The 23,701-nt window shown below is 39.6% G+C and overlaps 2 protein-coding genes and 1 gene segment (V, D, J or C); all 3 read left to right on the top strand.

Moving 5' to 3' along the window:
- The window catches only part of LOC143793623 (immunoglobulin lambda-1 light chain-like), a 57,329-nt gene extending 38,010 nt beyond the window's left edge, over window positions 1–19,319 (top strand). The window contains exons 3-4 of the mRNA XM_077280684.1: window positions 17,665–17,699; window positions 18,768–19,319. Coding sequence (XP_077136799.1) covers window positions 17,665–17,699; window positions 18,768–19,087 — 355 coding nt within the window. The 3' untranslated portion in view covers window positions 19,088–19,319. The remainder of the gene's footprint in view (window positions 1–17,664; window positions 17,700–18,767) is intronic.
- The window catches only part of LOC143814408 (immunoglobulin lambda-1 light chain-like), a 944,139-nt gene that overhangs the window by 907,639 nt on the left and 12,799 nt on the right, over window positions 1–23,701 (top strand). The gene's annotated exons all lie outside the window — the stretch shown is intronic.
- LOC143814424 (immunoglobulin lambda variable 5-37-like) overlaps window positions 1–23,701 on the top strand; it is a 108,381-nt gene that overhangs the window by 77,671 nt on the left and 7,009 nt on the right.

Here is a 23,701-nt window from a genome sequence, read left to right as displayed (position 1 = left end):
ACCAAATAATATTAAAAAAAGCAAAAAAAAAAAAGGCTTTCTATGGCCCACTGAATGAGAGGGAGAGAGGTGGCACACCCAGGAGTCAAGACTGGCACACAAGCTGAAAGGGCAATATTACTCTCCCACTGTTTTTTTATGTATTTTTTGTTTTTTTCAGGGAGACTTTAGAAACCCAATAATATTTAAAAAAAAAAATAAATAGGCTTTCTATGGCCCACTGAATGAGAGGGAGAGAGGTGGCACACCCAGGAGTCAAGACTGGCACACAAGCTGAAAGGGCAATATTACTCTCCCACTGTTTTTTTAGGTTTTTTTTTTTTTTCAGGGAGACTTTTGAAACCAAATAATATTAAAAAAAAAAAAAAAAAAAAAATATAGGCTTGCTATAGCCCACTGAATGAGAGATAGCGCACACACAGCAGTGGCACACAAGCCCTGACTGAGGCCAATATTTTTCTCCCACTGATTGATGTAGTGTTTCTGTGTTGAGGTAGATTTTAGAACACAAATCACGGAAAAAATAAATAGGCTTTCTATGGCCCACTCAGTGAGAGATGGCACACACAGGGATGGCACTGTAGCAGAAATGCCAATCTTAATCTCCCACAAAAAAAAAACAAAAAAAAAAAAAAAACTGTCCTACAATTACTATCTCCCTGCAGTAATGTAAGCCAGGTATGGCAGGCAGCAATAGGAGTGGACTGATGCACAAATTAAATAAAAAGTGTGGACAAACAAAAAAGATAGCTGTGCAGAAAGGAAGGAACAAGAGGATATGTGCTTTGAAAAAAGCAGTTGGTTTCCACAGTGGCGTACACACAGCAATACAGCTATCACGGAGCCTTCTAGGGCAGCCCAATGAGCTACAGCGCTGAGGGGAAAAAAAAAAAAAAATAGCTTCCACTGTTCCTGCACACCGAAGGTGGTGTTGGACAGTGGAAATCGCTGCAGCACAAGCGGTTTGGTGGTTAGTGGACCCTGCCTAACGCTCTCCCTGCTTCTGATGAAGCGGCAGCAACCTGTCCCTAAGCTCAGATCAGCAGCAGTAAGATGGCGGTCGGCGGGAACGCCCCTTTATAGCCCCTGTGACGCCGCAGACAGCAAGCCAATCACTGCAATGCCCTTCTCTAAGATGGTGGGGACCAGGATCTATGTCATCACGCTGCCCACACTCTGCGTTCACCTTCATTGGCTGAGAAATGGCGCTTTTCGCGTCATTGAAACGCGACTTTGGCGCGAAAGTCGCGTACCGCATGGCCGACAAGCACAGGGGTCGGATCGGGTTTCATGAGACGCCGACTTAGCCAAAAGTCGGCGACTTTTGAAAATGATCGACCCGTTTCGCTCAACCCTAGTGGGGACGTATCAGTCATCGATGTCTTCCTTAATCTGGTAACGAAAGACATTAAGGAGATGGGAAAGGCACATGTACCGCATAATCTTTCAAGGGAGCAGATGGAAGCCCTAAAAAATCTTGAACAGGATACCTCCATAGCAATAAAACCCTCTGATAAAGGGGGGAATATTGTTATGATGGACACTGAGCAATATAAGGAAATGTGCCTTTCCCTCCTTAAAGACACCACAACATATGAAATTGTTAAAGGTAACCCGTTTACAAAATGTAGTGATGCTCTCAAAGATTTGCTGTTGGGAGCGAAAGTGAATCAACTGATTAGCCAAGAAGAATTGGCTTTTCTCTTACCCCGGTATCCTATCACGGCCACATTTTACAGTCTCCCAAAGGTGCACAAAGGGTACACCCCTCTTAAAGGAAGACCGATAGTCTCCGGAATAGGGAGCATCTGTAATAATTTGGGGACATATATTGATTATATTCTAAAACCTTTTGTGACGTCATTGCCCTCACATATTCGCGACACAACAGACCTGTTGCAGAAATTGGAGGGGATCCCCATTGACCAAGAAACATTGCTGGCTAGTATAGATGTGGAAATGTTATATTCCTCTATACCCCATGATCAGGGGATACAAGGAGTTAAATACTTCCTTGGATCTAGAGGGTGCCAATTTAGAAAACACAACCAATTTGTTGTGGAACTCCTAGAATTCTCTCTCAGAAACAACTTCTTCACCTTTGATGGAGACACCTACCACCAGCTCAGGGGCACTGCAATGGGCAATCCGGCAGTGCCAAGTTACGCAAATCTGTTCCTGGGCTGGTGGGAGGACACAATAGTCTTCTCAGAGGTTATGAATGAATTCACCAGATTTGTGGACCTTTGGGTAAGGTTCATCGACGACGTTTTTGTCTTGTGGAGTGGCACGAGGGACACCTTTGGGTCATTTGTGGCAGCCCTGAATATTAATAAAATAGGTCTTCGGTTTACCTCAGTGATTGAGACGGATAGATTACCCTTTCTAGATATCTATATTATCAAAGCACTGGATAAGGGTGTCCTCACAACTTCCATCTACCGTAAACCCACATCAACAAACTCCCTATTAAGATGGGATAGTCATCATCCGGTTGCTCAAAAAAGAGGCATACCGAAGGGACAGTACCTAAGATTAAAACGTAATTGCTCAGAGAAAAGGGAATTCAAATTCTGGGCTGATGACTTAAGCGAGAGATTTCGTAGGAGGGGCTACCCGGATGGGGTCCTGAGACAATCATTCCAGTTTGCGCAAGCTCAGCCTAGAGAGGCCTTGTTAAAACCAAAAATGAGAAATGAGGAGAATGCAGGGCCTATTCGCCTAATTACTACATTTGATAATGGGACATCGGCAGTACGTAATGTCCTGAGGAAACACTGGAATGTTCTCCTAATGGATCAGGACCTAGTAAAGGTCATTGGAAAGACTCCCCAGATTACATATAAGAGGGGTAGGTCTCTTAGAGACAGACTGGTACATAGTCACCTGCAGAGACCTGAGGCTAGAGGGACGTGGCTCCCGGAAAAACCTAAAGGGTGCTATAGATGTGGACAATGTGTGGCTTGTGATTTTATACGAACCGGAAAGAATTTTGTGAATGACATCACTCAGGAGAGTTTCACAATTAGACACTTCATCAATTGTAAAACAACAGGAATAATTTATAAGGCTTCATGTATCTGTGGAAAAGCGTATGTGGGAAAAACAATCAGAGAATTCAGACGCAGAGTGGGGGAGCATATGGGGGATATACGCAATGATAGAGATACGCCATTGGCGAAACATGTGAATAACTGCCATGGCGGGAGCTGTAAAGTCATCAAATTCATGGGTATTGACCGAGTGAGAGAACCCAACAGAGGGCGGAATTATGATAAATTAATTCTTCAGAGGGAATGCCGCTGGATATACCGACTGGACACCCAATGGCCCTCAGGACTAAATGAACAACTTAATTATGGCTGCTTCTTATAAGATACTACCCCCTTTAAGTAATAACCATCGTAGATGGTTCCTTAATTAGGAATGCTGGCGTCGTAAACAAGATGATGGATGAACAGGGCCAATAGAGGCAACCTTTATGTAGGTCTATCAATGACCTTGAAGACTGAACCTAGGCTGCATCAGCAGCATATATAGGTTTTTATACCTTCACTGCAATATCATATATTCCGGTATTGCGCATGTACAGATGTGCGCAAACCGTATTTTTGTTGGCAGCAGTGAATTTGGGATATATATATACCCGAATATTGGGGAGTTAAGGTTAATAGGAATTGGAACAATTGGTTTCAAAGAGAAAAATATCTATATATCCAGTTCGGTACCCCTGGCTTAGGAGAAATATATGTAAATCTGCTGAGATATACGTAGGTATGGAGGGAATGTACAGGAGAAATGAATATGCGTTATACAAGTGGCTGTACACACCAAGAGATACACCCGAGCGGCATGGATGGTACACTGAGGGGTTAATGGTAGCAGGGCAGCGCACGCGTATTATCATGTGATTCCTGTGATCGGGATGTTAGACAAAGTAATTAGGTTCCGGGTATTGGATCTAGAGCGTATATGCAGAAGCAGACCGACGCCGACCAGGACCTTAGGTCACATGGGTAGTACAACTGCCACTGCACCCATGTAAGCCCCGCAAAGAAATAAGGCGAACTGTCATTAACATATGAAGCTTAGGACCTGCGATCAGCTGATCGGGTCCTTTGCATTGAATTTAGAACGCATGCGCAGTGGTAGACCGGTGCCGACTAGGACCTGTGATCACATGGTCACCTGGCCGGCACAGCCGCTATTGCGTCTGCGCAGACTTCAGCAGATATTAAAGAATATGTCTATTAGCAGTTTTAAAAAAAAGTAAAAATAGAGGGAACATCAATGCCTATAACAGAAGTAAGAAAAAGAAGGGGTATGGAATTAATACAGTAACATAAGGATGTGTAGAAAGAAAGAAACATTTTCACTCCTGGAACTAAGGAGGAAATGATGTCAGACGCTGAACCGCAGCACCATCCTCCAACTGACCTCCCCAGTCTATTTAATGGCAGGTTACATGGAACAGGTGAGAGACCACTTTTTCCTCACATACAGGATTTTGGCATATAGAGAGGTCATGCCCTGCCACTGCAGGTGACCTCGTTTGTTATCTCTAGCCTGGAGAAACTTCCCCTGATGAACCCCCTAAACGGGAGGGGAAACGCGTAGGGAAGATACATCTTTTAAGGGAGGCTATATTTGATCATGGGCACCAAAAAACAGGCTCACACTTGGGTACTGCCCTTGTAAGGGCGGGAGTTGACTGCAGAGGGCACGACAGGGTAAACAGGCCCCCATAGCCCCCTCCTCCCCCCCCTTCATTGATTTCTGGTCTTTATGTCCTTTCCACCCATGGTCGGGTCCCGTGATATGGGAGCAAAAATCCGAGGGCCAACATACAGCAAGTTGGGTGAGATTGTGCCATTTTTTATCTAGTGCACTGATAATCACGAGCACTTTATGTTTAACCCCTTCCCGACATGTGACGTAATAGTACGTCACATGTCGGGACCCCCGCTTTGATGTGCGCTCCGGCGGTGAGCGCACATCAAAGTCGCGACATGTCAGCTGTTTTTTACAGCTGACATGTGCGCGCAATAGCGGCGGGTGAAATCGCGATCACCCGCCGCTATTAACTAGTTAAATGCCGCTGTCAAACTCAGACAGCGGCATTTAACTACCGCATCCGGCCGTGCGGCCGGATATGAGCGCATCGCCGACCCCTGTCACATGATCGGGGGTCGGCGATGCTTGTGCATTGTAACCATAGAGGTCCTGGAGACCTCTATGGTTACTGATCGCCGGTGGCTGTGAGCGCCCCCCTGTGGTCGGCGCTCACAGCACACCTGCATTTTAGCTACATAACAGCGATCTGATGATCGCTGTTATGTAGCAGAGCCGATCGGGCTGTGCCTGCTTCTAGCCTCCCATGGAGGCTATAGAAGCATGGTAAAAGTTAAAAAAAAAAGTAAAAAAAAATGTGAAAAAAATAAAAAAAATATAAAAGTTTAAATCACCCCCCTTTCGCCCCAATCAAAATAAATCAATAAAAAAAAAGCCCAACCTACACATATTTGGTATCGCCGTGTTCAGAATCGCCCGATCTATCAATAAAAAAAAAGCATTAACCTGATCGCTAAACGGCGTAATGAAAAAAAAAATCGAAACGCCAGATTTACGTTTTTTTGGTCGCCACGACATTGCATTAAAATGCAATAACGGGCGATCAAAAGAACGTATCTGCACCGAAATGCTATCATTAAAAATGCCAGCTCGGCACGCAAAAAATAAGCCCTCACCCGACCCCAGATCACGAAAAATGGAGACGCTACGGGTATCGGAAAATGGCGCAATTTTATTTATTTATTTTTTTGCAAAGTTTGGAATTTTTTTTCACCACTTAGGTAAAAAAGAACCTAGTCATGTTTGGTGTCTATGAACTCGTACTGACCTGGAGAATCATAATGGCAGGTCAGTTTTAGCATTTAGTGAACCTAGCAAAATAGGCAAGCAAAAAACAAGTGTGGGATTGCACTTTTTTTGCAATTTCACTGCACTTGGAATTTTTTTCCCGTTTTCTAGTACACGACATGGTAAAACCAATGATGTCGTTCAAAAGTACAACTCGTCCCGCAAAAAATGAGCCCTCACATGGCCAAATTGACAGAAAAATAAAAAAGTTATGGCTCTGGGAAGGAGGGGAGCGAAAAACGAAAACGGAAAAACGGAAAAAGCTCCGGGGGTGAAGGGGTTAATGTCTATTTATGTCTTTTTTAGGTATATATATTAAATGTTAAGTTTTAAACTGATATTCAAGGGCTGACTTTGCTGCATTTAGTCTATATAATTGGAGTCAGAGAGACTCAGGATAGAATTTCTGGGTACTTATATTGCTAATATTCTTCCCATACAGTAAACAACATTAAGAAGAAAATAAATGAAATGACAGAATTCTGTTTTTGAGGGGCAACACATTTCCCTCAAAAAATACAATTGGAAGCAATTAAATATTAGTATCACTGTGTCTGTTGTACCAAAATATTTTTGAAGACAATGGAATTTCACCAAAAATGCAATAAAAAGTGGCTACTCGTAATCTGTAATACAGTATATACCTTAAAATGTTATATAAAAATATTAGCTTTGTGTAAAAGAGTGGAGAAGCTGTTATTTTATCTATCTTGTGGCCTGCAACAGTTATTTAGCTGCAGATAGAGTTAACTTTTGAGGCCAGCATATGGTGGAAGAAGTTAGTGGACAAAATGAACTCTGTTGCTGTGTGTCAGGCAGCTAGTGGGAACTACTGAAAAGGGGTGTGTGTGAAGAAAGGAGATCATAGCCTGGCGGCGTGTTCTGCAGTAAACAAGTATACTGAAGGATCCTTTTATTTCAGGCAAGTGGGGCCTAAAACAAGAATTTTCTATACTACATAAGAAGTTAGAGTGTAGCCAGACCTGAAAGTTATAGAGAAAACTGGCCAGGCTTGAACACATATTCTCTTAAGGGGATTGAGGCAAGTGTGAATAGGTGCAAAGATGCAGTGGCACACCAAGGGGTGTGTGGCCCACATCAGTTGGAAATTGAGAAAAGCTGTGATACCTTAAGGTACCGTCACACTCAGCAACTTTGCAAAGAGAACGACAACAATCAGTGATGTTGCAGCGTCCTGGATAGCGATCTCGTTGTGTTTGACATGCAGCAGCGATCTGGATCCCGCTGTGCCATCGCTGGTCGGAGCTAGAAGTCCAGAACTTTATTTCGTCGCCAGGTCGGCGTGTATCGTCGTGTTTGACATCAAAAGCAATGACGCTAACAATGGATGTAATGGAGCTAACAACCAGCGAGAACGAGAAGTGAGTGGCCGTTACGCCACTGGATCGCTCCTGCATCGTTCTGGAGTTGCTGTATTTGACGTCTCTACAGCAACCTAAACAGCGACGCTCCAGCGATCTAGTTTAGGTCGGCTCATTGTCTATATCGCCGCATCGTCGCTGAGTGTGACGGTACCTTTACAAGAAGAGATAGTGCACCACTAATCAATAAGATAAGGAAAAAGGGTGCTAGATCATGTGGAGAATGGAGACAATGGTATACACTCCCTGACAGAAGTTATGTCACTTATCCATGTTATGTAAATAAAGGCTTATAACCTGAGGTTAAATTCATCCATTGGTTGTATAAACTATTCTTTTGAAAGCTGAAAGCCTCTGAAATGTGGTTTAGGTTAAGAAAATAAATTGGCATCAATGCAGAAATATTGATCAGTTAATGGGCACAGAATGGTCAGATTTTGGCAAGACAAAAGTTTTGTCACCCACAAAAAGTAATGTGATATTCAAACAAATAATTAACTTAAAATACAAATATATGTTGCATAACATTGGTGAATGAAGTTGTGGTGCTATTAAAGTAATATTTCGGAGGGTTTCTGCTTTCAAAAGAATAATTTATACAACCAATGGATGAATTTAACGTCAGGTTATAAGCTTTTATTTACATAACATGGATAAGCGACATAACTTCTGTCAGAGAGTGTAAAGAAGAAAAGACGCCACATATAGATGTGCACTCCTGATTATATAATATACAAAAGTTTATTGGGATACACACAAACAACACTTCAAATCATTTAAAACCAAATATATACAAATGCACTCCCATGGGAGAAATATGTCCATTAGATAAACAGCAAAAAACATACAGTTGTCACATGAATTATTTTGTCCATGCACACTAACCCAGGAAATATGTATGACCTGCGATAAATAGAATATATTAGCCGGAAATGATCCTCAATAATGGTGTCCATTATACTGACATCTCAATATGTTAATAACAGTGTTTGGTCATATAACAAATGAAGAGACACCTATATAGACAGATGCCCCTGTATATGCCATTAGGCTAATAAAGCAATTCCTATAATAGAGCCAAATCATACAGCAAAGCAACATAGAAACAGGCTTTGTGACACATACCATAAGTATGGTAAGCTAGTGTCGAAATATATAATATTTGCACAAAATATGTCACTTCAGTCAAAAAGCATGTAAGGAATGCTGAAACAAAAAACATTCACATATAATTGGTTCAAAAGCAGAATGTTAAAGTGCAAAGAGATGCTATTATTAAGATTCAAGGTCAGAACCAATCCCAAAGAAAGAACCAAATATACCTGCTGGCACCTATACATAGTAGCTCAAGAGGAATGCTGTAAGGAAGGGGGCAGTGCCAGGGGGACTTCACGCATATCACTAGTCTGTGTATCACTAGTCAAAGTTATATATAGTATAAATTAGCATACCGTAGGCAACCCATGTGATAGAGATCCGGTGGACTGACAGTAGTCGCCATGTGTGTCCCGTGGGTGTGATGCTTAGCTGTAGACCAACTGCATTGTATGTCGTATGAGAGAAAGAGGCAGGGGCCCAGGCATCACATATGTAGAGAGGCAGGGCTAAGTGTCAAGTCCAAGCAGTACAAATGGGCTTGCTCTGTCTTCAGTAACAGAAATTATGTGCCCATGAAGGAACACATGCAGAGGCACCAAGAGTCCACTCATGCATACAGTACATCAACAATATCCATCTGGCGCCATCATACTGGTAACCGGGACTCCCCTTATGATCACATTGAGGCAAGCTGCACCCGTGTGACTATAAATGGCACCACAACTGTGCGGTCAACCAATGCAATAGCCAAATGTAAACCCTGGGGCAAGAGCATGCATGTGCCGAGGCAGCACCACGCAGACATGACCTAAATTGCACAGGAGATTATATAATAGTCACCTGACGGTATCGTGTGACATCGAGAAGAGGGGGACACTAGCTGATGTGCTATATATTTCCCCATTCTATCATCACATTGAGACACAACTTAGAGTATCCATCATCAGGATCATGTCACCCGACATCAGGTGTTATGTCCAGGGACATAATGCAGGATATAAAGTGGTCTGATCACGTCAATTTGCATCATAGTGCCATAATTTGTTAATTTGTTTTTTTGACAAAAAAAACATAGTTCGCATTATTAAACTCATGACAGTATCCTCTTGTGCCGTAGGCATGTCGCCTCCACCATAAAACAATATACAATCAAGAATCCCAATGACGTCAGTTACATCATACATCATGGTTCATATTGTAGTGCAGTGGTGTTCACACTGTGTGGTAATGAGGCAGTGACCCAGTAAAGTTCAACGCAAATGTCTTTATTGTTCAAAAACTCACAACTTAAAGGCAAACGGAATCCTCCGGGTGGCAGCCATTGCATCAAAACAGTCCGTCCCCGAAACCGTTTGGGCGTCTGCACCACCATGTCACACTGAGGGGTGCCAGGCGTTTTGCTTCACTTGGCTCTGTGTTCACTTCACACAAGCTGGATGTGGCAGAGCCACCTGCTCTGCAGCTTGCACACAAAACGCTGATACATCCAAACCTTTGCTGCAGGGTGATTAAATGGAATCTGTGGTCATGGGCCACTTGTAAGACCTGGCTGGAGGTAATGAACCGCCCCACTGCCATCCTGTAGTTCACTCCAAAAATAAAAACCATGCCAGGTTTTCTTAAATCTGCCTTGGCCAAATAGCTTGACCAAGTCCAAAATTACTTTTATTCTGCACTGCAACCACAGCTATGTCTGTGACTGCAATGCACTCCAGCAGGCTCAATACGCTTCTATGCGCATCCTGGGGGATATATACCATCCCTTGCATATAATTCCCCTCACTACCTCACAATAAATAATCAAGTATGAATCTAGATGTTGGATATTGTAACTACAGTAGTTTTTATTCAAAACCTAGCGATATCATTATAGAGACCAATAATCAGATGGCTGAAGATAGCTGTCAAAATATATGATAAGTACATTTCTCAGTATGAGTAGAAAAGTATACCATGCCCGTCTGTTGGGCATGGAGACCTACAGGCTCATAACATCAAAACGGAACAGAAATCCGTATTGAGTGTCATGCCACAAGGGAATGGAGCAGTATGTTACTAAAGAGCCAAAGATATACCAATACCTTTTGAATAAGGGTATATATATCCCACACTCAGAGATGGGTTGTGGAGAACAGTATGGGTGCTAGCAGGTAGGTATATATTACTGAAGGTTAGGATCGTAATTAGAGAATGCCACAGTAAATTAATGTTGAGGAACAAACCTACCAATAGTAAAGAAGTGCCTATGACTGTGGTCAGGTCCTAAGTATAGTATTTTATTGTTTGCAAGCCAAAAACACTAGGAGAGGACAAGTATGTCCCATATACAGTTAGGTCCATATATATTTGGACAGAGACAACATTTTTCTAATTTTGGTTATGGACATTACCACAATGAATTTTAAACAAAACAATTCAGATGCAGTTGAAGTTCAGACTTTCAGCTTTCATTTGAGGGTATCCACATTAAAATTGGATGAAGGGTTAAGGAGTTTCAGCTACTTAACATGTGCCACCCTGTTTTTAAAGGGACCAAAAGTAATTGGACAATTGACTCCAATGCTATTTCATGGACAGGTGTGGGCAATCCCTTCGTTATGTCATTCTTAATTAAGCAGATAAAAGGCCTGGAGCTGATTTGAGGTGTGGTGCTTGCATTTGGAAGGTTTTGCTGTGAAGTAAACATGCGGTCAAAGGAGCTCTCCATGCAGGTGAAGCAAACCATCCTTAAGCATCGAAAACAGAAAAAACCCATCCGAGAAATTGCTACAATATTAGGAGTGGCAAAATCTACAGTTTGGTACATCCTGAGAAAGAAAGAAAGCACGGGTGAACTCAACAATGCAAAAAGACCTGGGCGCCCACGGAAGACAACAGTGGTGGATGATCGCAGAATAATCTCCATGGTGAAGAGAAACCCCTTCACAACAGCCAACCAAGTGAACAGCACTCTCCAGGACGTAGGCGCATCAATATCCAAATCTACCATAAAGAGAAGACTGCATGAAAGTAAATACAGAGGGTTCACTGCACGGTGCAAGCCACTCATAAGCATCAAGAATAAAAAGGCTAGACTGGACTTTGCTAAAAAACATCTAAAAAAGCCAGCACAGTTCTGGAATAACATTCTTTGGACAGATGAAACAAAGATCAACCTCTACCAGAATGATGGCAAGAGAAAAGTATGGCGAAGGAGTGGTACAGCTCATGATCCAAAGCATACCACATCATCTGTAAAACATGGTGGAGGCAGTGTGATGGCTTGGGCATGCATGGCTGCCAGTGGCACTGGGTCACTAGTGTTTATTGATGATGTGACACAGGACAGAAGCAGCCGAATGAATTCTGAGGTATTCAGAGACATACTGTGTGCTCAGATCCAGCCAAATGCAGCCAAACTGATTGGTCGTCGTTTCATACTACAGATGGACAATGACCCAAAACATAAAGCCAAAGCAACCCAGGAGTTAATTAAAGCAAAGAAGTGGAATATTCTTGAATGGCCAAGTCAGTCACCTGATCTCAACCCAATTGAGCATGCATATCACTTGTTAAAGACTAAACTTCAGACAGAAAGGCCCACAAACAAACAGCAACTGAAAACCACCGCAGTGAAGGCCTGGCAGAGCATCAAAAAGGAGGAAACACAGCGTCTGGTGATGTCCATGAGTTCAAGACTTCAGGCAGTCATTGCCAACAAAGGGTTTTCAACCAAGTATTAAAAATGAACATTTCATTTAAAATTATTGAATCTGTCCAATTACTTTTGGTCCCTTTAAAAACAGGGTGGCACATGTTAAGTAGCTGAAACTCCTTAACCCTTCATCCAATTTTAATGTGGATACCCTCAAATGAAAGCTGAAAGTCTGAACTTCAACTGCATCTGAATTGTTTTGGTTAAAATTCATTGTGGTAATGTCTATAACCAAAATTAGAAAAATGTTGTCTCTGTCCAAATATATATGGACCTAACTGTATATAGGAGCCCACCATATATTCAAAGTTAGATCTAAAAAAATTGTATAGGTGTTAGTAGGTAGATATAAGCTGGTAAAGAGTATGGGGTCATGGTCCATAAGTGCCAGAGCAAGAAAGTGTGGACCCCCCGAGGAAGCCTAACGCGAAATGCGCGTCGGGGCCGCCGGACTGACACCAGCACTGACTTTATTGGGTAAGACAGGCTTTGCCTTTTTCTGTCACTTTATATTGACCCCTTTGTTTGACAAATATATTGACATGTGGTGATTCATCGGGTACAGATATATGTAACATATATTGCCATACTATGTTTTTTTGTTACCTCAAATTGACTGCATATGTTGGTATATAGATATACATAGTGATTTACCAGGTAGAGGTGGTTCCCATCTGCACTGCGCACTTTAGGGATATATTATATACTGTTTGCTCTCACCTGCCCTGGTCAATCACTGGCCTTTCCTGTCTCCCCGGTGCTATTCTGAGTTTTCAGTCCGCCACACATGTACTATTAGTGTTCCCTGTTTGTCAAGTGTTGTATTTCTGTACTATTTTTATTCCAAATAAAGAGTTGTTACGATTTTGTACCAAATGTTTTTGGGTGAATCTATACTCCGTGGTTTGTTGTAGGAAATGATAGTGGTGGAGTTTTGCCCCGTCATCTGTTATTTGTCCCTAATAGGGTGCACCTTTATGTTAGGTTTGCATCGATATGCATCAGTGGTATCTGTATTTATAAGCTGGTAAAGAGTATGGGGTCATGGTCCATAAGTGCCAGAGCAAGAAAGTGTGGTATTCTATACCTACCTGTTGGCACCCATACTGTACTCCGCATTCGCCATCTGCAACCCATCTCTGCCCGTGTCTGTTCTACACCCATGTATGATTCTTAGGCTTCTTTCACACTTCCGTCGGTACGGGGCCGTCACAAAGCGTCGGCGCGACGTACCAACGGACGTTGTTAACATTCAGCACAACGTGGGCAGCGGATGCAGTTTTTCAATGCAATCGCTGCCCATTCTAAAGTCCCGGGGAGGAGCTAGAGATCTCCGCCCGGGCATGGCACTCCAAACTGCAGGATGCGACGTACGAAAAAACGTTCCCTTGAACGTTTTTTGTGACGACGGTCCGCCAAAACACGACGCATCCGTCGGCAATCCAAGTCTATGGGAAAAAAACGCATCCTGCGGGCACATTTGCAGGATGCGTTTTTTCCCAAAACAACGCATTGTGACGGATCAATAATGATGGAAGTGTGAAAGAAGCCTTAGTTTAAAAAGCATGTGCATTAAGAGAAAGCTAATGTTATCAGTTATGGGCAAAGGCCTACTACAAATAAATCATTACTATAATCATCAAACAATATTTGTACAATGGTGTCCAGGTTCCTTTTTAGTAACTAGTAACTGCACATGGTTTAGTAGAGAATGTGCCTTTATATCACATAAATCTTTGAAAGTTTCTAGAGTCCGTACTGACCAGCCACATGTTCTGCATATGATCGCTCTGTCAGTGGTGCAGAACTCCTGCCTGTCAGCAACAACTGTCATACTACCTTGCCTGAAAATGTTACTTATGTCAAGGTGAGTACAGATCTAAAAGGAATCTATGAAGCGTGGACATCTTTACAGTTGTGTCTGGAATGATGGTAACATTTACAGTGGAATAAACAACAAATGAAAAATCTGATGGTAAAATTCTGCTCCAAAAACTAAAGAATGGATTGATTTTCCTCAGAATTGAGTCACTCAGTGAGGTAAGCACCTCTCCTTTTTATTATGAATATGAAGTATAAACCAGGTTAAAGTGTTCATTTTTGTAGACAAATACAGAAAAATATAAAAGCAGCAATTCACAAAACGTTTTGAAAACTCAGTGCCTTGTTTAGTCACCTGTGCGACATTTCAGCTCTTAAAGTCTTTTACATTGAGGCTTTAGAAAGGCTTTAATACCTGAAATGATCCATGGGTAAGAAGGCAAAATATTTTTTTTTAAATTGAGGAACTGCTGTTTCCTTCTTTTGTTGGATCTGATTGTTAGATAAATTAACAATGTACCTTGGGATTTACTCTGGTGTTTAATGTGATTTTTTAAATCCATATTCTAATTTGTAGTTTTAATGTTCTTCTATAGAAGAGATCTTGCATACATATTTTCTCACAGATCATGTGGCTGACTGTAGCCATGATGTTAAATGTTTTCTACCAAGTTAGTTTGTGGGCTGAAGCCTGACACTATGTGCACCCCCTATGGACTTTTAAACAACACAAAAATGGAGCATACAGTGCTGTTGATTTCTATGCTGTGAATAGATAAAAACCAGATTAATCTATTTAAACCTAAAATTAAATCACCCAATCAGTACACAGCGTAATGAGAAAAAAATCGAAACACTAGAATTATGGTTTTCAGGCTGCTGCAACACCGCAGTACAATGCAATGAGAGATTCAATCAAAACATCATATCTAAATAAAATATGGTCTATGAATATAAATCTAAATATGGTAAATAAAAACAAAAAATAATCGTGGATTTGCACTCTTTTACACAATTTTTCCTCCTTGGAATATTTTTCCTACTTTCCATTACATCACATCATAATGTAAATGGTGTCATTCAACAGTGCAACTCATCTTTTTAACCTGCAGATTCAGCAATATGGGGGCTGCTGACCACCATTTCTTTGAGCCATAAAAGGCCTTTAAAAGCTTAAAAAAAATTAAAAATCCCTATATTCACAATTTTGGCCCCTCCATTACTCACCCCCACCCAACAGGTTCTTGACACATTTTCTAATCCCCCGCCACTTGCTTTGACATCCCCGGGAATATCACGAAGCATGTTGTGACATCATGACGCCGTGACCTTATGCACACTTGCGCAGAACTTTGCTGGGCCGCATAAAAGCTGAAAGTGCGACGAGGGCTCAGAAATGCAGTGAGGACTGGACAACAGACGGAGAGTAGCGGAGGGGCTGGAGAGGTCAGCGATGAGGTGAATATAAAGGATTTTTCTTATTATTTTTACATACACTGCTCAAAAAAAATGAAGGAAACACTAAAATCCCACATCCTAGATATCACTGAATGAAATGTTCCAGTTGTAAATCTTTATTCATTATATAGGAAAATGTGTTGAGAACAGTAAAACCTAAAAATGATCAATGTAAATCACAACTAATATCCCATGGAGGTCTGGAGTTGGAATGATGCTCAAAATCAAAATGGAAAATCAAATTGCAGACTGATCCAACTTCAATGAAAATGCCTCAAGACAAGGAAATGATGCTCAGTAGTGTGTGTGGCCTCCACATGCCTGTATGATCTGGCTACAATGCCTGGGCATGCTCCTAATGAGACAGCAGATGGTCTCCCAAGGGATCTCCTCCCAGACCTGGACTAAAGCATCTGCCAACTCCTGGACAGTCTGTCGTGCAACGTGACGGTGGATGGAGTGAGATATGATGTCCCAGATGTGTTCAATTGGATTCAGATCTGGGGAATGGGTGGGCTAGTCCATAGCTTCAATGCCTTCATCTTGCAGGAACTGCTGGCACACTCCAGCCACATGAGGTCTGGCATTGTCCTGCATTAGGAGGAACCCAGGGCCAACCACACTAGCATATGGTCTCACAAGGGGTGTGAGGATCTCATCTTGGTACCTAATGGCAGTCAGGCGACCTCTGGTGAGCGCATGGAGGGCTGTGCGGCCCTCAAAAGAAACGCCACCCTACACCATTACTGACCCACTGTCAAACTGGTCATGTTGAAGGATGATGAAGGACTCTGTCACGTCTGTCACATGTGCTCAGTGTGAACCTGCTTTCATCTGTGAAGAGCACAGGGCGCCAGTGGTGAATTTGCCAATCCTGGTGTTCTCTGACAAATGCCAAGCATGTCATGCACTCAGACTATCCTCATGGAGTCGGTTTCTAACCTTTTGTGCAGACACATGTACATTTGTGGCCTTCTGGAGGTCATTTTGCAGGGCTTTGGCAGTGCTTCTCCTGTTCCTCCTTGCACAAAGGCTGAAATAGAGGTCCTGCTGCTGGATTATTGCCATCCTACAGCCCCCTCCATGTCTCCTGGTATACTGGCCTGTCTTCTAGTAGCACCTCCAGCCCCTGGACACTACGCTGACAGACACAGCAAACCTTCTTGCCACAGCTCGCATTGATGTGCCATCCTGGATGAGCTGCACTACCTGAACCACTTGTGTGGATTGTAGAGTCCATCTCATGTTACCATGAGTGTGAAAGCACAACCAGCATTCAAAAGTGACCAAAACATCAGCCAGAAAGCATTAGTACTGAGGTGTGGTCTGTGGTCTCCACTTCCAGAACCACTCCTTTATTGAGTGTGTCTTGATCATTGCCAATAATTTCCATCTGTTTTCTATTCCATTTGCACAACAGCATGTGAAATTGATTGTCAAACAGTTTTGCTTCCTATGTGGACAGTTTGATTTCACTGAAGTTTGATTTACTTGGAGTTATATTCTGTTTTTTAAGTGTTCTCTTTATTTTTTTGAGCAGTGTATTATATGTCTTATTCTCTGGGGTCTGGAGAAAACCCAGAGCATAATAAAAGACATTAAATTTGTAGAAATTATCTTCTCTGCGAACTAAATTTCCAGGGGAAAAAAGCGCAAACAGGCGAATTTGAATTTTGAAGGATCTGCCCATCTCTAGTGACATACACTGAAAATACAACTACACACCGGTAAAGCCCAGTAAATGTAATGTTACATATAATAATAATAATCTTTATATAGCGCCAACATATTCCGCAGCGCTTTACAGTTTAACAGTTTCAAACACAACAGTCGTAAGTAACAACGTTAGCAATACAATAATTAAAGCAAAATAAGATGACCCTGCTCATGAGAGTTTACAAAGCACAGGTGTGTATTTACAATGATGTATTTACAATGATGGTCCAGCCATCTTCAGGGGGTGGGGGATATAGATAGTGAATGGGCTACACACACACACAAACATAAAATGACTTTGATTAGTGAACGTGATAGGCCGCTCTGAACAAATGCGTTTTGAGGGAGCGCCTAAAACTATGCAAATTGTGGATGGTCCTAATATCTTGGTGTAGAGCATTCCAGAGGATTGGCGCAACACAGGAGAAGTCTTGGGAGTCGGGAGTGGGAGGTACGGATTAGAGCAGAGGTTAGTCGAAAGTCGTTTGCAGAGCGCAGTTGTCGGTTAGGCTGATAGAGAGAAATGAGACATATGTTGTAGCATGGTTTTTGAATGAGGATGTAACACAGTGAGTATATTTTCGGAACTGGGACCAAGCTAGACATTAACAGTAAGTACATTTATAGTGTATATTTGTTTGATATTAATATATGTTCTGTCATTTATTACAGCCAGAATTGATATTTATTATTTAGTCAAGGATACTCTATTATGTAGGCTCAGTGATAATGTAACATTATGTAAAATATCTTGATTTGCCAATAAAACAGAAAAGTGATATTTCTCCCTTACCTCTATGTGAGACAATAGTTCCTTGAATTGGCATTCTCGCTGGTTGTTTAACTCTGCTTCTATGAATCATACATTTCATGTATATTTTAAAGGAAAATTAGGTATTAAAAAGCAGAATACATTATCATTAACAGCACAGAATTACCAAACTATTTTATTAGTTCAATTTACATATGATACATGGCTTATGGGGTTATTTAAAACTAGTAAAGTTGCCGTCTGATCTGTTTTTATTAAAACAAAGTAGATCATATTGTAAAATTGCTAACTCTAATTTTTATTTTTCGGTAAGCTTTTTGCTTGCATTTTATGTTTCCATTGATATCTTTTTCAAAAGTTTTATATTTTTAGCAAGATATTGCTTACCTCTCTCTTCAATATATGTGTGTGTGTGTGTGTGTGTGTGTGTGTGTGTCTATCTGCTATAAATATATAACTTTTGGAAAATATTTCATTTAAAACATAAAATGTACTAAAATATATACGGTATATATATATATATATATATATATATATATATAAAGAGAGAGAGAAAGACCATCATATATTATACATAAGCACAAATAGCATTTATTTTGGATAAATGGATGTGCGGGTGTAAATATATAATTATATAAATGTGTGCATATATATATATATATATATATATATATATATATATATATGTATATATATACTGTTTGTGTGTGTATATATATATATATATATATATATATATATATAATTACAGACCATAACTCACTAGCTACCTATCTATCTATCTATCTATCTATCTATCTATCTATCTATCTATCTATCTGTATGCAAGGTGCATGTAAAATATGCATGGCATAAGTGATGTTTGGATTCTTGGCCCTCATTGTTTTCTCTTTATTTTACCTAACAGCCGGTGAAGTGAAGGCTCCTTCTGTAATTATTTACAGACCTTCTGATGAGGAATTAAAAACCGATAAGGCCACTACAGTCTGTGCTATAAACAATTTCACGCCAAGCACTGTGTCGGTAGAGTGGACAGTGGATGGGACAAAGTGGACAAGTGACATATATTCATCGCCGACCAGCAAACAGGCTGATAACCTGTACATGAAGAGTAGTCTTCTCAGTATGACCACTTCAGAATACAACAAACATCAGAAGATCTCATGTAAAGTGACGCATCAAGGAAAGGATTTTGTCAAAACCCTGGACAGATCTGCATGTTCTTAATATTTACTGTATCTAAATCTTGGTGGCCCAAGTAGTAATGTCTTTGGGACCATAAATACAACTTTACAGAACAATACTATTCTTCTCTAACATTTCTTTTCCTATGCTGCTGTTATACTTCGATATTTTCAGCACCAACAGTTCTTTTACTTTCATCTTTTCATTTGAAAATCTTTAAGAAAGAATATCACTTTTTCTGTTTGAACCTTTAAATAAAATTATTTGAACTTCATTCAGTGTCTGTATTGGTTTACTTTGAGGAATATTGTCGATCTATAGTTTGGTTGCTACACATTTGTACTTTATTAATTATATTACTTATTTTGAAAGCCCATCATACAATGTGGCACACTACAGAAAATGTGTATAGTTGTTAGTACACAGACAAACATCCAATATCCAAAATACTAAATCTTGGAATTTAAAAATATTAATAAATAAGTAGTTCATGGACATGTATATGGTATACTTTTATTATATAATCAATATATAATGTTGGGATATTTAGATACCTACCAAAGCCCTAAAGCAATACCAATCATATCCAGGCATTGTCATTTAAGGTTTCCACCATTTCCTCTTATAGATATACATTACTCTTAGTAATGACACACTTACATTGTAATTTATAATAATTATGTCTTCCTTTAGAGGAACCTTTAATACAAACAGTTGGGCTTAAAGGGAACCTGGCACCATGAAAATGCAGTAAATCTACAGGCATCATGTTGTAGAGCAAGGGGAGCGGAGTAAATACATATATATTGTTTTCTGAGAAAAGAATATGTATACCTTGTGCTTTAATCATTTAATTATCTGCTCTTCCTGGGATTTCCGGTCCAGTGGGCGGTCCGATAGTGACTGACAGCTTTCTTTATATAAGAGTGCATACAGAGCAAGCTACCAATCACTGATAGGACCGCCCACTGGACTAGAAATTACAAAATAAAAATAGAACTTTAAATGATTAAAACACACATTATACTGAAACTTTTCTCAAAAAAACAAATAACAATCTACTCTGCTCCCCTGCTCAATAACACAGTACCTGCAGGTTGTACTGCATTTTCTTTGTGACAGGTTTCCTTTAACGTTGGAAAAACATGCAGTCGTCCTTATATGTTTCTTCTCATGTCCAGAACACAAAGCAGGTACTTTACGTCTAAGTAGTGTTCAAAGGAGGAACTTAATAGTATCACAAGATATAATTGACTATTTATGAGTCTAAATTTTGGTGGAATCTAATTTCCTTACAAAATTTTGCAGCAAACATCAAATTGTGAACTGTTCCTGTTCCTAAGTAAATTAAAATACATAAGTATTAAAAGTGCAAAAAAAAATAAATCAGAATTTAGATGTAGAGAGATTGGGACTGCTATGAAGCCCTACAAACGATGTACAGTTCTTTAAAAATATTTTGATACTCTATAAGCGACATTAGCTAAATCTACTTTTCTAATAACTGGGCCTGACAAAGCAGATAATCCCATAAATAATGTAAAGAAATAATGACAATATTGCCAATGTATCCTGAAATGGCTGTAACTGTATTTCAGAAAAATTACATAAAAGCCTCTGTGAACCCAGAATAACATCACAAAAAATGCATTGGATTCTAATACATTAGTATACTGGTACTTGAAGTGCTCTAAAAGGCATGCATATATATATATATATATATATATATATATATATATATATATATATATATATATATATATATGGGATAGATCTAATTAATGGCTATCCATCACATACTTTTCCAATGTTTTTAAATAACTGCAGATAAGAGGGATTACAATCAGATTTCGTGGTCAGTTAAACACATCAGTTTAGTCTGATATCGGCGGCAATAGATAATAATTGATCAGATATCTATTTAATGTCAGAGAACTCTTAGGTCAGAGTTGTGCCACTCATGAATTTCAGTGCAACTGTTCTACAGTAAAATAAGCAATCTCATACAGTGGACATATTGACAACTTCAGATTTCATGTTGACTTCTTTTCTAACAGCCATTCTGTATGTGACTAGACTTTACAGTTTTTGTACAGGTCTGTAGCACAGTGATTTATTTTTGGAGAAGGAACCCAACTCAATGTTCTCAGTAAGTACCATAAATACTCAATATTATAACTTTAGCTCTATAGTTTCTTTTAAAAAAAACAAAATGCTTAACTGTTAATGTTTTATATAATACAAGTATAGTCTTGATTTTTATTATATTTCTTTATGGTCAGTATTTAGTACATGATCTTATACTATCACATTCTGCCATCTGCCACTGTATTCCATAAATATGTATATTTGGCATACCTTTACTATATATATATTAAAACGTATATATATTTTTTAATCATTTATAACCATTAGCTGTAGAATTATGACATTGCTGCTGCTTGTTTTTATGACTTCATTTTTTATTATGCATTGTGTGTTTTTGTCATTTTCACAATGAGATGAACACTAATTGTTTCTCAGTTAAATATCGGTATATGCAGTTGATCTCAAATATAATTATGTGTGAGAGTATAATATCTTGTGAGAAGTAACTTTATTATCAGTGATATATTTCAATCATCCCCATATAATTAACAGATTTTAGTGAACACAGATCAACCATTATTGGTGCACATGTGTTGCTAATTCTGATAATAAAAATGTAGTGAAATATATAGTACATTTTCATTTAGACAGGCAATGGCAGTGACACTATCGATAAAGTCTATATCTGCATAACTAGCCAGGGAAATGTGCTGCTGTCATTATCATTTCAATATATATGTCACAGCAAAAAGAAATCTTAGGTATGACCAGTAATTAATTTAACATACAAAGAACACATCCGATATGTTTATAATTTACTAGTAAGTACATACTACACTGTTGTCAATGTAGCCAGCTTTCTATACATATCACAAGTCTCTATATACCTACAGTACTTCATCTAAACATTGGTGAGAAAACAGTTTACTGTGAGTTTCTAATAATATTCTTCAGTAATATATTCTTCAGTAATATACATAGCACTTCTTGATCTCTCCATTTGCTAACTGAGTTGTAGACTTATGAGACAATATATTTTATACAATTTATGTCTTACTATAACATAAATTAGCCATTTTGTTCTATAACTTTTTAATATTCATATAAACATCAACTGAGAAGAAAAACAATAAAGTACAAGAAAATGTTGTACATTGTTTTGTAAAAGTAAAGTCTACTAACGCAGACTGTTTGTCCAACAGCCGGTGAAGTGAAGGCGCCCAGTGTATTTATCTATGGTCCCTCTGAAGAGGAGTTGAAGACAGATACGGCCACCATGGTCTGCGCCATCAGTGCATATACCCCCAGGACTGTGTCTGTGGAATGGACAGTGGATGGGGCAAAGTGGACAAGCGGAGTACAGACCTCAACGGAAAGCAAACAGGCTGATAACCTGTACATGAAGAGCAGCTTCTTTAGCCTGCCCACCTCCGAGTACAACAAACACGAGGAGTACGGCTGTAAAGTCACTCATCAGGGCAAAGACTTCATCCAGACCATGGAGAGGTCAAAGTGTTAACATTCATTGTTATTAAACTGTGCTACATTTTCTTCTTTCTAACTCTCTTCTTTAATAGAAAGGATCAAACAGAACAAAAACTATTGCAATATATTAGTCACATGTGTTCTTTCTTATGTGTCGTGCTATTCAGCTGTATCATCCAATAAAATAATTGTATCTCTATCAAATTGTTCTTGTTACTTGCAAGTAAGATAAAAGGACGCAAACATTAAACACTATTACAAGAATCAACTCAGTCTTCATAAGCCTAGCCAAAAAACAAATGATGCGTTATTCAGACTGATGTCATTTTTTTCACTTTATTCCTTTTTAATTGCAATTATGCACATAAATACATATCGTCATTATAAATATACATACTATATCAAATTGTACCAAGTCTATTTATCATCATAATACACACCTATGCATTATACGGACCATGGATCTCCTGTCCCTATAAGATACACATATATACTGTATAATATATATACAGGGGTGGACATATCATTGGTGCAACCTGTGCAGCCCATGAGGTAAGGGGTCGCATTCCCATCTCCAAAGCAGGTGGAATTGTGTATTATAATGAGTTATTTGGCTGCAAAGGACCCCTTTACTATTTTTGCACAGGGTCCCTCTACTGTCTGTGCCTGCCAGTATGTATGTATATATATACACATATATTTATTTATACTGCAAATGTATAAATATTTCCCAATAGATAGATAGATTTTTCATTGTACACTTGAGCAAAACTGTTTGCAAGATCCTGGTTCAGCAACCAAATCAGTAATTCATAGCATCCGGACCAGAACACTGGGAGCCTCCTGGTACCTGACAGCATCCTGGGGAAGTTGGCAGAGCTCTGGTCTGACTGCCACGGAGGACCAATGTGACCACTGGATCAGCGTCCTGCAAGTTGTTTTTCTTAACTCTAATAGACATACAGGAGATAAATACAATAACCAAGCAATACTTCAAGTTGACATTATGTGTCATTCTTATTTTGCTTTATTTATTAAAAAAACACATTATTGTTTTCTCTTGATCCCATAATATCAGTCAGT

Source organism: Ranitomeya variabilis, chromosome 1, assembly GCF_051348905.1.
Source record: "Ranitomeya variabilis isolate aRanVar5 chromosome 1, aRanVar5.hap1, whole genome shotgun sequence".
Classification (NCBI taxonomy): Eukaryota; Metazoa; Chordata; class Amphibia; order Anura; family Dendrobatidae; genus Ranitomeya; species Ranitomeya variabilis.
Note: the sequence above shows the minus strand (reverse complement) of the source record. Positions and strands in the feature narration are given on the sequence as shown.